At 39.2% G+C, this 14,051-nt stretch overlaps 2 protein-coding genes across 5 annotated transcripts; both read left to right on the forward strand.

The window, feature by feature from the left end:
- The first annotated feature begins 796 nt into the window (after nucleotides 1–796).
- On the forward strand, nucleotides 797–6,667 carry LOC117937058 (dual specificity phosphatase DUPD1-like). Of its 3 annotated transcripts, XM_034860710.1 has the most exons (5): nucleotides 3,188–3,242; nucleotides 3,443–3,555; nucleotides 3,717–3,901; nucleotides 5,283–5,503; nucleotides 6,240–6,667. In XM_034860710.1, exons 3-5 carry the CDS (start codon nucleotides 3,747–3,749, stop codon nucleotides 6,443–6,445), a joined length of 582 nt encoding a protein of 193 aa, XP_034716601.1. In that variant the 5' UTR covers nucleotides 3,188–3,242; nucleotides 3,443–3,555; nucleotides 3,717–3,746; the 3' UTR covers nucleotides 6,446–6,667. The 3 variants fall into 3 exon arrangements, with proteins under 3 accessions (XP_034716602.1, XP_034716600.1, XP_034716601.1); XM_034860711.1 differs by lacking the exons at nucleotides 3,188–3,242; nucleotides 3,443–3,555 and adding an exon at nucleotides 797–1,919; XM_034860709.1 differs by lacking the exons at nucleotides 3,188–3,242; nucleotides 3,443–3,555 and adding an exon at nucleotides 801–1,194.
- A 4,682-nt stretch (nucleotides 6,668–11,349) lies between these two features.
- On the forward strand, nucleotides 11,350–13,920 carry LOC117937057 (dual specificity phosphatase DUPD1-like). Of its 2 annotated transcripts, XR_004655087.1 has the most exons (5): nucleotides 11,350–11,524; nucleotides 11,635–11,854; nucleotides 11,933–12,156; nucleotides 13,205–13,746; nucleotides 13,789–13,920. XR_004655087.1 is itself a non-coding variant. In XM_034860708.1 (4 exons), the coding sequence occupies exons 2-4, from the start codon at nucleotides 11,673–11,675 to the stop codon at nucleotides 13,417–13,419; spliced, it is 621 nt and encodes a 206-aa protein (XP_034716599.1). In that variant the 5' UTR covers nucleotides 11,350–11,524; nucleotides 11,635–11,672; the 3' UTR covers nucleotides 13,420–13,920. The 2 variants fall into 2 exon arrangements, 1 of the variants encoding a protein (XP_034716599.1); XM_034860708.1 differs by having other exon boundaries at nucleotides 13,205–13,920.
- The last annotated feature ends 131 nt before the right edge of the window (nucleotides 13,921–14,051 follow it).

Below are 14,051 nucleotides of genomic sequence, written 5' to 3' on the forward strand. Positions count from 1 at the left end.
CAGTTTGGAAACTTGATGCAATGTGAAGAGAAAACAGAGACAAGACTGAACAATGAATGCTAATGATTTGATGGAGATTTTATTTATGTCTTTCAGTTACCTCTCATTCTTGGAGGATTTCATTTTTTTCAACACCTCACTTTATTTACAGCCGAATGGACCAAATTTCTTACAGAAAAATGTGTTTTCAAAGCATCAGTTTTTTTTTGTAGACGACTGAGAAAAGATTCATGTTTCTGCAATTGAACATTCAAACTAAAAATGGGAATCAATCTACAGCGCCCTTCTCTTTAACAAGACCAACTCATCAGTGTTAACAGAATGAAATTCCTTTGAGGTATTTGTCAAGCTAGTTGAGCTGATCACTGTACATCAAAAGGTTTCATATCTTTTTGTTGTCCAAGTCAAACAACAAAAGCTTCACACATGCATACTATACTACTATTATATATTATACTATACTCTACTGTACTATTCTATACTACTATTTAGTAGTTTAACAGCAATGGTTCCTATTTGTTAGAATTCCTTATCTCTCAAGCTCACTTTATCACACACGTAGCACACACTGATTTATGTATTGCATATTTGTTTTGTTGGAGTCACATGTCGGAGTTCAACTTCAAAAGTTTTCATATATGGATATTTTATTTGGATACAAGAAGAAAAAAAATTAAATGTGGATTTTGCAAAGAAACCTGATAAAAAAATATATGTATTGTATAAGATATGTATTGTTTGGACTTATTTTAATCTTTTGTGTGTAATTCTTTTTGACATGCTACTTTCATGCTGTTTTTCTGTTTTATTCACTTAATATGAGGATCCTTTATCAATGATCCGAACATATAGTAAAAGAGATCAGAATGTCAAATGTCCAGCTGTAAATTTGAACACATTTCACTGCAGAAAGAATCTCAGTAGCGACTGTGTCAGATTTAAGCTTAGCAGCACTGTTCTAATTCTGTTGCTATTGAAAATGCTGTGTCCTATCCTCCCTCGTCTGCTGGTAGCTCGGGTAACCTTAAAGGAATGCAGAAGATGATGCCAGATTTATTTTGGGCTGAGATTCAGATGTTAAAATAGCAAAAAATGTTACAGGGTAGATTACTAAAGAGAACGCAGACAGTTGTGCTGTTGACCCACATGTAGCTCTTTACAGAGAGACCTTGACAATCAACGTTTCCAGCCAAGGCAAGTGTCTGCTAACAATGTGTTGTTACAGATTTGTTGTAAATAGAAGTCCATGTTGGAAAATACTGATTAGACTTTACAATGTATGGATTTCAAGTACGTAGACCTTTGTTTGCAGGGTAAACATGTTTATAAAGCACTTTAATAAATGAGGATGTACTGTGACGATACTGCATTGCCTTATGGATTACCTCACTTTCTTCTTTTATTAATTTGCTCACAAATCTAAGGCTTAAGAGGGAAGTGTAATCTATTAAACCACCAAGAAGAAGCCTGGAGGAGGAAAAAAAAGCAATTTTTATTTGTCCTCCATATTAACCGCAGGCACTTTCCCATACATAGTGTCTTTAATTACACAGAAGTAGAGCAAGAAGGACAGGTTAGCCTAAGGGGGGAGGTTATGAAAGCAGCGCTGCAGCTCAACATGTGCACCAGGGAAATCAGTTCTCTGCCCCGACTGTGGGAGGAAGGGAAGGGTTGTACTTATAGATCAATGAGGAGAAAGAAGAGCTTCCAGGTACACCGGGCACATGTACTTTTGCAAAGACACAAATTTTACTCTGCCTTCAAGATTTACACCCACCCACTCATATGCATGTTTGAGTATGTGCTTGGTGAGATGCAGCTTTTCTTGCATACACTGACACACATTTAACATGCACATGCAGAAGGAGCCATCGTGATGTTTGAGTGTACCTCCATATGTCCTGGCAGCTTAACAAAAGGTCAGTAAAACAGATTTGTTTGTTGAACGACTTATCCCTGTGGACATGGCAATAAGTCTGCAAACCCTGAGTGCCACATTAAGTCTCCACACACTAGCAGAATGCAAATAAGAAGCTGTTAGGAGATGATGGCAGGTGAACCCAAACGCAGAACACAGACCAGGAAGCAAATAAAATATTACAAGTTAATTGCAGGAGTTACTGAAGCAGGAGATGACAGGTCAAGGTAAGTGAATGGCTGGAGAACGGCAAGGGGGAAGCAGAGGGAATGATTTGGCAGGCAAGCACACAAGATTCCTGGAGGACAGTGAGCAAACAAGCTTTAGATAAGGTGACAAATGTTAAGTTCCACTGAATGGTTTGGCTCAACTCGACTCAACAAATTTTTGGTACCTGGTGCTTTTCTCTATTTCATTAACCACTGCAGATAGTAATGTAGACAAGATTTTCAGCTGATTCCCATAGCAAAACTTCGTGAAACTTCCATGACATCATGAATGCGACACTTGCTGATTTCTTTCATCAGCAATTTGTCTGTCAACTGTACAATGTAGTGTACGTTTTAGTTTGGTGGGCTGCCATTTTTTTTAAATCCGGGGTGAGTGAAAAAAAAAAATGTGGTCGCTAAAATTTCAAGTTTATGTAGGATGTCCCATGTTGCATTCGTGACAGTTCTCTCAGACCAATCAGTGGTCTTCCGTGCTTCAACTCCACCTCGTAGTATTGGCCCAGCTTGCTTGGAACCTCAAAGGAGGTGGCACCAAACGTACAAGGTACTATCCACAACTTTTGCATTATAACCAAAAACAAGCAAGTCAAGTAGAGTAGAGCCATGTTCTGCCATGCAGCAGAAATTCGGCAAAATATACGAGTAGAATCTACTATATGAATCACAGAAGTGGGCGTCTGAGCTTAGCTACCAGACTGGAATAACAATCTAGTGATGAGTGAATGGAAAGCCAGGGTTGATCTAGGTTGATGAGCTGATTGTAGCCAGTTGTGTGGTGAGCAGAGAGCCAATAGAGAAGATAGACTCGCACACAGAAGCCGTGACAGAAGCCGTGACAGAAGCTGAGCGGACGACAATTTCTTTACTACAGTATAACAATGCATACACATCGTTTGTACGTCCTCAGCCTGGAGCAGAATTGCACAACTAACTAAATGGGTGCTAATGTATACAGTATTTATAGAATAAGTCTCACAAGCCTAGTGTGTAGATTGTAAATGCACAGTTTGGGACCGCCTGCTGGAAATGAAAATCTGTTTTACTGTAGACTTTGAACACCAATTTTCTGTACCTTTGGAGATAAATAAACCTACGTAAGTGCTACTGATCTACTGAATTAATATAATGAGAGCATCATAAGGTCATCTTACAATTATGCGTTCTTGTGGTCCTGTTCTGTGTGAAGTGCTTTTATTGGCATAATTACAGTCTATATTTAAAGGCGATAGGCCTGTCTACCGGATGTTGTAATTAACCATTCTCACTGTAATCCCACATTTTATTTCTCTTTCAGTGTTACCTCTCTTTTCAATATAGCCTGTTAGAAGTTAGCATTCAAAGGAGTATCAAATGATGTATCAAACTAACTGTATCCACATTTCCTTTCTTAAGCTTTAGATGAGTTAGGTAAAGAAAAACATTTCTGACGCTTTTGATGACCTATCAGCTTCTCGGTTTGGCCCCAATTTCATAGCAAAGACCAGTTTTGTTGGTTCAACAACCCCGCTGATTAGTATACTCCCAGGTAAACTCTGTTAGAATATAATATGGGGTACTTTATGTGACAGGTTGTAAAAACAGAAGGACAGCATCCAGACATGCCCAGAGGCCTCAGCTGCTTGGCGAGCCCTGAGGGGGAAGGTGGCAGGTATGAGACCCCCCCGGCTTCAGAGCTTCAGAGGCTAACGTGGACAAAGAAAGGGACCAGCAACCATCTGGATATGGTTCATTCCAGGATCTACATTGGAGACATGTGAGACCAGGCATACTAATGAAGGCAATACAAAGTGTCACCAACGTAAGAATTACAACACTATTAGGCTAATGTATTAATGGTAAAAGCAGCACCAATAGTTTATATTAACAAATATACTTGTACATAAAATTTGTTGTTTTTAGTGATGAACTCACAGACAATTGCCACCTGACCATATCGACTTAAGGTTATACGTAAGTGTTCAACGTTTGGTTCTGCTGGCCTCTAGTGGGGAAAGAAGTAATATCAAGTTCTATAAAAACATCTCATTCTTCAGTAAGAAGTTAGTGGCTAAACAGTACTTTTGGGTTGCCAGATTTTGAACCCACATGCAAATGAAGGACCTTGTTTACTAATTTAATGTTAGACAAATATGCTTAACGTTAGCATGTTACCGTGCTAACCCTTTGCCACATTTCTTTTTTTTTTACAGAAGGTACAGAGTAGGTGCATTTAAAAGTTACAGTTTAATTTGCACAAGTTTAGACCGCCAAAGGTTTAGACCTGTCTCAGGGATTTCTTTTAACACACAAATATGATTGTTGGTGTTCAAAGTACACAGATATTAATAAAAATAAAAATAGCAAATAAGTCTTTTTCCAGAAACAGTACCTTCATTGCCACCGCTAATCCACAGACCTCGCTGCCAGTTTTTAAAGGTGCCGTGCCACACGTATTTCATTATTTTCTGGTACTGTCTGTTCAATAATGGACTCTTTAACAATTTCTTTGTAAAACAATGCCATTTCTCATTAATATTCAATGAGCTAAGTTGATTGACAGCCTATCTGGCTAATAGCTAGCCCATGAGACCTGGCTATCAGCTTCCTTTACCCAGCGCAACTGGTCGAGCTCATGAATAGTAATGAGCTCCGGCAACATGACGTCAGACTGACCAGCTTTTGTAACTGGTCTGAATTCTCAACTTATTTCTTTTCAGTGGCTAGAGCTGACAGAGGAGGTACCAGTTCTTTTTTTACTTTCACCACATAACACAAACACATATGGACCTGACATATATTTAAAGAACTGCATGTTCTTTTGTGGCAGGGCACCTTTAACTATTTCTTTGGGGGAAACTTTTTTCAATCCACTATTTATTCATTCATTCATTCATTCATTGTTATTGTTATTTGGATGAACAGAGCAAGCTACTATGTTACACCAACCAAAAGGTTTCATAACTTGGATGAGGGTTCACAACAGTTTATTAATAATAAATAAAGCATTGAGTAAATGTTTTATTTATCATGAATATGACAAATTTTAATTTATTTATAAGCATTTCATTTTGTACAATGTCATATGTATCCTTGGAAATAATGAACCCTTCTTTCACTTCTCTCCCCTGAGAGATAACTATGCTTTTTCCCTTTAGGTATGCAGCCAAAGACAAGAGGACACTCCAGGCTCACCACATCACCCATGTACTTAACGCTGCTGATGGGAAGTTCAACGTGAACACGGGCCCCAGCTTCTACCGAGACACACAAATCACTTATTATGGAGTGGAAGCTTTTGACATGCCATCCTTTAACTTGAGTCCCTTCTTTTACCCAGCAGCTAATTTTATCAAGGACGCTTTGAGCTCGCCCACAGGTGAGGAGCTCTCACCAGGCTCAAGCCATTTCTTAACGTTTTCACACATTAATTTGGGGGAGACAATTCTTTTAAGTACAGAAATTTGTCAGTCAATTCCCATTACAGCTGCCCCCAGTTGTATCAGTCATTAAAATGCAAATCAAACACTAAACATAACATCAAGCTAATATCTTTCCCCCAACGGTAAACTTCTCATAAACTCAGAGCTTGGCCAGGGAAATTGTTTTTAAATGGATTGCCCTTGTAATTTGTAAGCAACACTTTTATTGGACATGTAAATTACACAATTATGTTTGTGGCCTGTGTCTGCCTGGCCTTTTATGCAAAGTAAAGTCAGTATGTGACACGACAGTAATAAGATGAGGCCTCCTTATTCATATGCTGGCTGATCTGGGGCTCCAGTGTGTGGCGGGGCCTACAGTAATCCCCAGCAGAAATACACAGACGCCAAGACAGTTCAATTACGCGCTCCCCTGCACCCTAATCCTCAAGCCGGATAAGGAACTAGGGATTACCGTGTGTAGAAACATTTGTTGCAACATTGTTGGAAAAATTTTAGTCAGGAGTTTGAAGTATTCCTCTCTCTGATGTTTTTAATCCACAGAGTAACAAATTAAACAGTTAGAATAAAGTAATTGCATGGTTGTAATTAAGGACATGGAGCTTGTAGAGGATGGCTGAGCTCTAGACTGAGCAGGAAGTGACGTTGACTTTTGTTTCCGCTGATTTGCAGGTAAAGTGTTTGTCCACTGTGCGATGGGTCTCAGCCGCTCATCCACCTTGGTTCTGGCCTACTTGATGATCTACGAGAACATGACACTCGTGGACGCCATCAAAGCCGTCAGCGCCAACAGGAACATCTCACCTAACAATGGTTTCCTGGAGCAGCTGAGAGAGCTGGACACAAAGCTGCACTACCAGGGATCATCCAGGTGCTAGAGTACCAACAGGCGGACTTGAGATCAAATCCATCCGTTGAAGAATTTGGATTATATTCTTGAGTTTGTAATAGATATTCTTGCGAAGACGCAAATGTAAAAACATGCTCTTATTGTCCTTCCTTCGTAGACAAATTCCATTTTTTTAGAAGAAATGAAAGTGACTTAAATTACGTTAAAGGCTTTTCATTGTAATAAACTATGATTTAAAGATCAAAACCAACAGTGACTTTCTGCTAAAAAAAGAAGAATGTTGTCTTTGTAGACAGACACAGCTCCATTATTTTCCAAAAAGCAATAAGAGTTATGAAGTTACACTGGGCGTCATATTAAAGGAAGAGCAGCTAGTACACTACTGTTAACTGCTGTTTCAAAAGAATGAACCTCAACATTTAACTCTTTGTCAACAAAAACATATTAGGAAATGTGCTCAATGGCTTTTTGCTGGGAGATAGTTGAGAAGATTGATACCACTCTCATTCTAGTATACTAAATATGCTAAACTACAGCCAGTGAGGGCGTATGTTAGCATAATGACTGGGAGCAGGGGAAGACAGCTATCCTGGCAACTCTCAATCTCACTAATAATTAGCATGTTGTACTTATGTACAAAAAATGTTTTTAATCTGTACAGAAACATGAGAGTGGTGCTGTTCTTTTCATTGACCTTCAGATAGAAAGCACAAAACATTTTCCAATGTCATTTCAATGACAAAAATTGGCCAATTCCATCTGCTGGTGAAGATCCTATGATGAAGAGCTTCAAAACAGCCACTAAATTTGAGCTTGAGTTGAGAATGTTAACAACGGCTGTAGTGTCTCTCAGCAGTGTAAACGGTAAACTGTGTCACCAAGCATGCTCGGTCCTGTTTGCCTGACTCTGAGCTTCGCTCCAGAAATGAAAAATACAGTCCATCATAATGAGGAAATTTCTCACCAAATTGCAATTATCATAGTTTTTGGATGGTAATTTGAGGCAGTGGCTAAATTAACAAAATTCATAAATGAAAAGATAAATATAAGAACAGCATTATCCCTTAAATGATGTGATTTGAACTAACGCAATGTGACAACTTCCTCACCATGTTAAATCACTTACAATGTCACAACTGTGATCACTGCTGTTGTTCTGTAGTTAAGTTGTCACAGCAAAAGCAACCTTGCTTCTGCCATTGTCATCTGAGGAAGAAAGGGTCTCTGGCATCTTCAGCTGTCTCGTTCCACCGGGGCTCAGCCTCTAAACAACACTGATACTCTGCACAGATGGATAACAGAGCAAGCTGCACGAAAGAGGTTAGAGTTTACCGTGGTTCCTTTCCAAATGCCTACACGAAGAAAACTAGCACGACAGCGGAAATAACTTCTAAAATGTTTCATCCAGAAACATCAAGTAGTCTATTTGGGGAAATTATCTAACCGTTATCTAAGTGCTGTGCCAAATATAATTTGTGATGATTTTACAACACTAAAGTGAAAGATGCAGATATGAGTCCAGAGGAGGAGCCAGAGTATCAGACACCACCCACCTGCGATCTGCTCAGCCTTCTGCTAAGGAACAGACACCCCACTGGAGCTGTCAACGAGGTTTGGCCAAACCTCTTCTTTGGAGACGTGTAAGTAACATTCTCACTTCAGGGACCCGCTGCAATATGGTGATCTGATTGTGAAACTGTTGCCGCAAACAAGTCTTGTATTTGGCCAACTCATGGGACAAATATAAAATCTGTACATTTGAGTCACCAGTGATACATTTGCAAAACATACGCTAACGGAGCTTGCCACAGGCAAGAAAAATCTCCAAAGACTACATTCCTTTCCTCATCTCTCATGTCGTTTACATCGCCACAGCTCAGCATAAAACACTGTTAATGGATCTGGTAATACCACGTGTGGTGAATGCTGCAGATGGTCCCCAGCACATTCACACTGGGCCACGTTTCTACAAAAACACCAAAATACAGTATCATGGAGCAGAAGCACCAGACTGTAAAGATTATGTAAAGCCCATTCATCACTGAGACGGCTGATTTTATTCATGGTGCCTTGAGTCAGGGGGGTATATTTCATCCATTTGAGCCACAGAAAAATGTTGTGGTTGAGCTTGATTGAGCTGAAAATCTAATGTTACAACTAAATCTTAAAATGCTCATATTGTGCTTTTAGGCTTTTTCCCTTTCCTTTTTTGTGTTATCTATTATTTTTGTGCATTTATAAAGTTTAAAGTCCACCCCAAAGGGGCTTACCATTTTCAACAGAAAACACTGTTCACAAACTGCTCCAAACAGCTCTATTGTAGTCCAGCCTTTACTTCTGTGACAAACGTGCATCACTTTGTAACACATAATTTGTTTGCAATACATATCAAATGCCAGAAGGACTAATTAAATATTCAACTGTTGCGTGGCAACTTGTACAAGAAAGTTGTCTCTCTCCAATAAAAATAATCTAAACATAAGTAAGTGTAAAGGTGTTTAAAAATTAGGGTTCATGACCAACTGAGGTGTTAGGCGACTCCAGAGTTCAAACATTTGCTCTTTTTCACTGAAAATAGTTTCAGCAATAGCAAAATAGCATTTTGCACCAAAACCTACAAGAAAAACTTTTAAATAGTTTTTCTCTTATGCTTTCGTATAAATGAAGCAACCTGACACTTTCATATTTTACACCTGTACAGTCAGTTTTTTTCATCCCAACTTTGTTATTTTGAGAATATTAAACCATCAGTTGACTGTCTTAGCACAACCCTACATTAGCAAAATAAATATAAAAACAAAAGAAATAAGCCATTGCAATCAGTCACATTCTGATTTTATGTTATGTTAGCTATGAGCTATCAGTATGCTTGCTCCATGTAGACACAGCTGACAGTTGAAGTGAATCTGTCTTGTCCGTGCAGGTAAGGTGCTCGACCACTGTGTTAGAGGAATCAGCTGCTCAGCAACTTTAGCACTGGCCTTCCCCATGATCAGAGAAAAGACTTACCCTCGTAGAGGCTGTGGAGGCTGTTTGCAGGCACAGAAACATTCCTCCAAATGTTGGAATTCTGAATCTCAGTCACTTGGATACTTCCTTGGCTCTGAAGAGGAAAACAACACAACATCAAGGAGTGGACAAGTAGAGCATGGGAAGAGATTTTCTTTCAACAAGGACTTTTTTAATTTCAATACAACAACAAAAATCATATATTTTTTACATTACAGCTAAACATTTTTCAAATATGACTGCTTTGTTTGGATTTGTTATGGATTTTTTGACTTTCTAGTAAATTGGTTTCCAAAAATGTACATACATGAAAATCAGTTGGCACGATTAGCACACATTGTGTAATCCATCACATTGCAGTTACATTTTTTTGCATTATACTGCCATATTAGTGTAGATTCAATTCAGTGGTCTGCACTGTATTACATCATAACAATGCACTAAAAAATAAATGCAGACTTGACTGTTCACATTGGATTACAAAACACACGCAAGTTTCAAAAGTTGTACTTGGACTTGACTGGACGTATCAGATTTGCAAACAAAAATGAGGATTTGAGACTTGACTTGGACTTTGCTGAAAGACCTGAGACTAGCTCTTGGCTCAAATTACTTAAGACAGAACTCAGGACTTGAATGAAGACTTGCTGTGATAGAGCTTAGCCTCTCAAATGATTTGTGACTTGACTGGGATTGACCCCAATGACTCGATACAGAAAAAAAGTAAAACAAATCTGCTGTGAACTGGTTTTCATATTGTACAGGATGCTTTGAAACTGATGGCTGTCTGCAGTGTCGGAAAAAATACATCACATAAATCTAAAACTGTAAGACATGCATTTAAAAACAGAGAGCACAAATGTAAAGTATACATGAATTGTAGTCAAGGAGCTGAAATGTACAGAAACAACGGTATGGTCACACACACACAGCACAATCAATATCACAGAGGCCATTAAACAAATGAAGCACAACTGCCAGGACCCTGCTGTTCTTGAACAACACGAAGACAGTGTGTGCCTTTAAATAAACAATGCTCCACTTAGATGTTCACATTTCTCAAAATACCATTTCTTAACTGCTGCAATCCAGCATTGTACAGTTAAAACTGCGATGTCTAAAGAGGCTTGATACAAGATGATAAAAATATGCCAGCATGGTTCTGAGTGTGTATACAGATTCAGGTCAGACTTTGAAAAGAGATGAAACGCTGAAGCCATCTTAATAAGAGATGCTCTCCAGAGCACACTGGGAGAAAGAGAAAGAGAGATGCTGTCAAAATAAAAGGAATTGGATATCACAGGTTTAATGATTATACTGTCAGAATGAATGATGGCAGAGTATGAAGATATGAGGGAAAAATAAAAGAGTCTGATGGTGTGAAAACTCTCTCTGACATGTTAGCAGCTTCATCCAGCCATTCTGCAATACAGTCATCATCACACTCTCACTTTGGGGGCTCGCATTTAGATCACTGAATGGACCATGCATATCATATAACGGGGAATCAAAGACGTGTGCCATCTTGTGAAAAACCTCATCTGTCTAACAGTCTGACACATTTCAGTTCTCATTTGGCCCCAAGAGGCTCCATAAAATGCACCCTTAACGCTTGTTGTGAGGCAGAGCACACACGTTTTCTCCTAGCTTCTGAAGATATGCAGAAAGGCTAAAGGAAACTGACACAATTTCAAGAAGTCGCTCATACGGCTGAGCAAAAGCTTAGAGTGTCCTCTTTACTCCAGTGAATCTGGGTATCCTTTGGCAAGTGCAAAGTTTGGGTAAGCACAGCTTCCTGCCAGCAGCGGAGATTAAAGTTGTGTGTTTAGAAGTTGATGGCAGGGACTGGTTGGGCGGAAGTTTTCCCCACAGGCACGGAACGTGGCAGCTAAGGTCAGGGGCCCGCCACATCACAGACCTAAAAATATCCTCTGCATTTGATTCCCGTCACAGAGCGGTTATACAATCTGTGCCCTCACTTGAGCCTGCCAGAATTAAACCTTACCATGTTCTGCTTTTACGGACTGCTTCACAACGAGCTGCCAGAATGATGAAAACAACATTTCCAACCAGGAAAACGAAGGACTTCAATCTCTTGGTGAGTGGTATGGGGAGATGCATGTGAAACACAAAGTGTATTTTTTTCTTGATTGCAGAGGGAGAAAAATGAAAAGGAAAAAGCAAGTGTGGTATTTTTCCTCCCTTAAGCTAATAAATCATGTGTGAAAGGAAGCCACAGCGAGAAAATGGCTTCTCACAAGTCAAAGCATGTCACCAAGATAAATGCTACAAAGGCAGCAGAGGAAGTCAGTCCAGTGGATGAATATGTCACACCTGGGGGCTATGAGCTGGAGAAAATCCTAAACCATGGGAGTGTGGCTTACACCCATGTCAACGAGGTCTGGCCTAATGTCTACATCGGGGATGAGTAAGTAAAAAGTATTAATATTCTAAACTGAATAACATAATGGAGGATTAAAACAATATTCACTTCGGCTTCTTGCAGGCAGACTGCAAAGGACAAGTATAATCTGAAGGAATTGGGGATTACGCATGTCTTGAATGCAGCAGAGGGGACGTGGAACAACGTGGACACCGGAGCTGGTTACTACACTGACATGGACGTCGTCTACTATGGCGTGGTAGCAGAAGACGTCACAACATTTAACCTTAGCCAGTATTTCTTCTCTGCTGCTCGGTTTATAGAGGAAACATTGAGCAAACCTCAGAGTAAGACAACAAATACGCAAATTAAGCTCTGGTGTAGGTCTTTCCTTGTCGAATATCTCAAATTTTTCATCAAAAGTTAATCTTGAAAACCGTGTTATAATAAATTCCCAATGAACTCCTCCTCACTAGCGGTAATTTTACTGGCGTCTTCCATCATGAACCAACAAGGCTAACTAGCTAGTTTATTGGCGGTGCTAGCATTGGGAGCTAGCTGCGATAATAAAGGAGCCCGCCCATTTAGAGTAAAAATATGATTGGTCCGTTAATACCTTCTGTAAATTTATAGCTGGATCACAGAACTGAAACCATTTTCTTCCCAGCAACTACAGATGCAGCAAAATTCTGATAGGTTGACACTTTATTTAACCCTTCACATTCCAATACAAACTGAATTGGCAGGTTTGAAGTTTTTGTTTAGATGGTGATTGTCAAAGTATAAATTTATCAAATAAAAATGACAACTAATGACTTTTCAAATAAGGTTTTTGTTATCTTAGGCCCTCTCTGAGGAAGGGTCATGGTGGCATCACAGAAATGACTGGCTATTTAATTTTGATAGTTTGGGTTTTAATTAAAATGCTTTGAGATATTCGTCCATGAACATTCACTGCCGTGTATGAGTATGTAGGCTGATAAAGGGAATTTTGTTTATGGTGCTCAAATGAAAAATGTTTCCGATGTCATTTTTTAAGGCCTCAAGAACCACAATTGAAATTTAATTCACCTCCATTATATTGAGTTGATAGCAAAACACTTTGGTTGAAGGTGCCCGGGTTTTGAGATATTCCCCATTAAAACTTGAGCCACCATCCTTGTATATTGGCATCAAAGGATTTTACAATATTGAAAATGTTTCTATTCTTTGAGCACCCCAAATGAAATTTGGTGGCAGAAATTTCAGTCCAATCGAACCCTTTTGCTTGGTTAGACACCACCAGTGAAGAATATTTTTATAATTTTGGGTTGACTTACGCTCTAAATCGACAACAAAAGAATTAGAAATGTGTAAAATTGCTATTCTCTGAATGTGTGATTCATGTATGGACAGATAAACTGCTGGTGCACTGTGTGATGGGAAGGAGTCGGTCTGCCACACTTTTCCTCGCTTACCTCATGATCTGTGAAAACATGACGGTGGTCGACGCCATCCAGCACGTGAAGAAACGCAGGAGGATCATCCCCAACTGGGGCTTCCTGAAACAGCTGAGAGAGCTGGACATGCAGCTCCTGGAGAAAAGGAAAGAGGGTACAGAGAAGAGCTGATTGTAGGACTCGTGGGGCAAGTTAGGGCTCATGAGAACCTCAGGTCAATGGAGAAGAGTTTAAGTCAGGTTTCAAGTAATTTCACGAGCAAGTCTAAGTCAATTCATTGGGGATATCTCTTTATAAGTATATCACAGCAAATCCAAATTAAGTTCTTGTCTACTGGTTTGAAATCTCATAAAGTTATGTCGCAAGTCCAAATACCCAAATTGCAAGTCAAGATGCAAGATTTCAGGTCTCTTAATGCCGTCCATAAAAATAACCGCATTTGAACATTTTTAAAGTTTTAGTTTACCAATGTCTTTTAATGCAGCAACCTAATGAGTAGTCAGTGAGTGGGCATGCAAAGCCTGCTTGTTGTCCCATTAGTTTCTTTTTTTTTGTACTTTTCCTGAATATTACCAATTGTAAGATGTAAATGTTTCCTTTGAAATTTCATCTGGACAGGTTTTTAGAGGGTGATATCTCAAGTAAATAAAGTCTCAGACCAGTCAAGTCCAAGTCAAGTTTCCTTTTTCACTTCTTTTTATTTTAAAATACTTTTCTGCAGAGAAAACAGCTGCCTGGATTACCACAAATTCAAAAATTTTGTTTCTGTGACACGTCTCAGGCTAGTAACTATTTCAAATTAA

This window comes from Etheostoma cragini, chromosome 21 (genome assembly GCF_013103735.1).
Source record: "Etheostoma cragini isolate CJK2018 chromosome 21, CSU_Ecrag_1.0, whole genome shotgun sequence".
NCBI classification, from domain to species: domain Eukaryota; kingdom Metazoa; phylum Chordata; class Actinopteri; order Perciformes; family Percidae; genus Etheostoma; species Etheostoma cragini.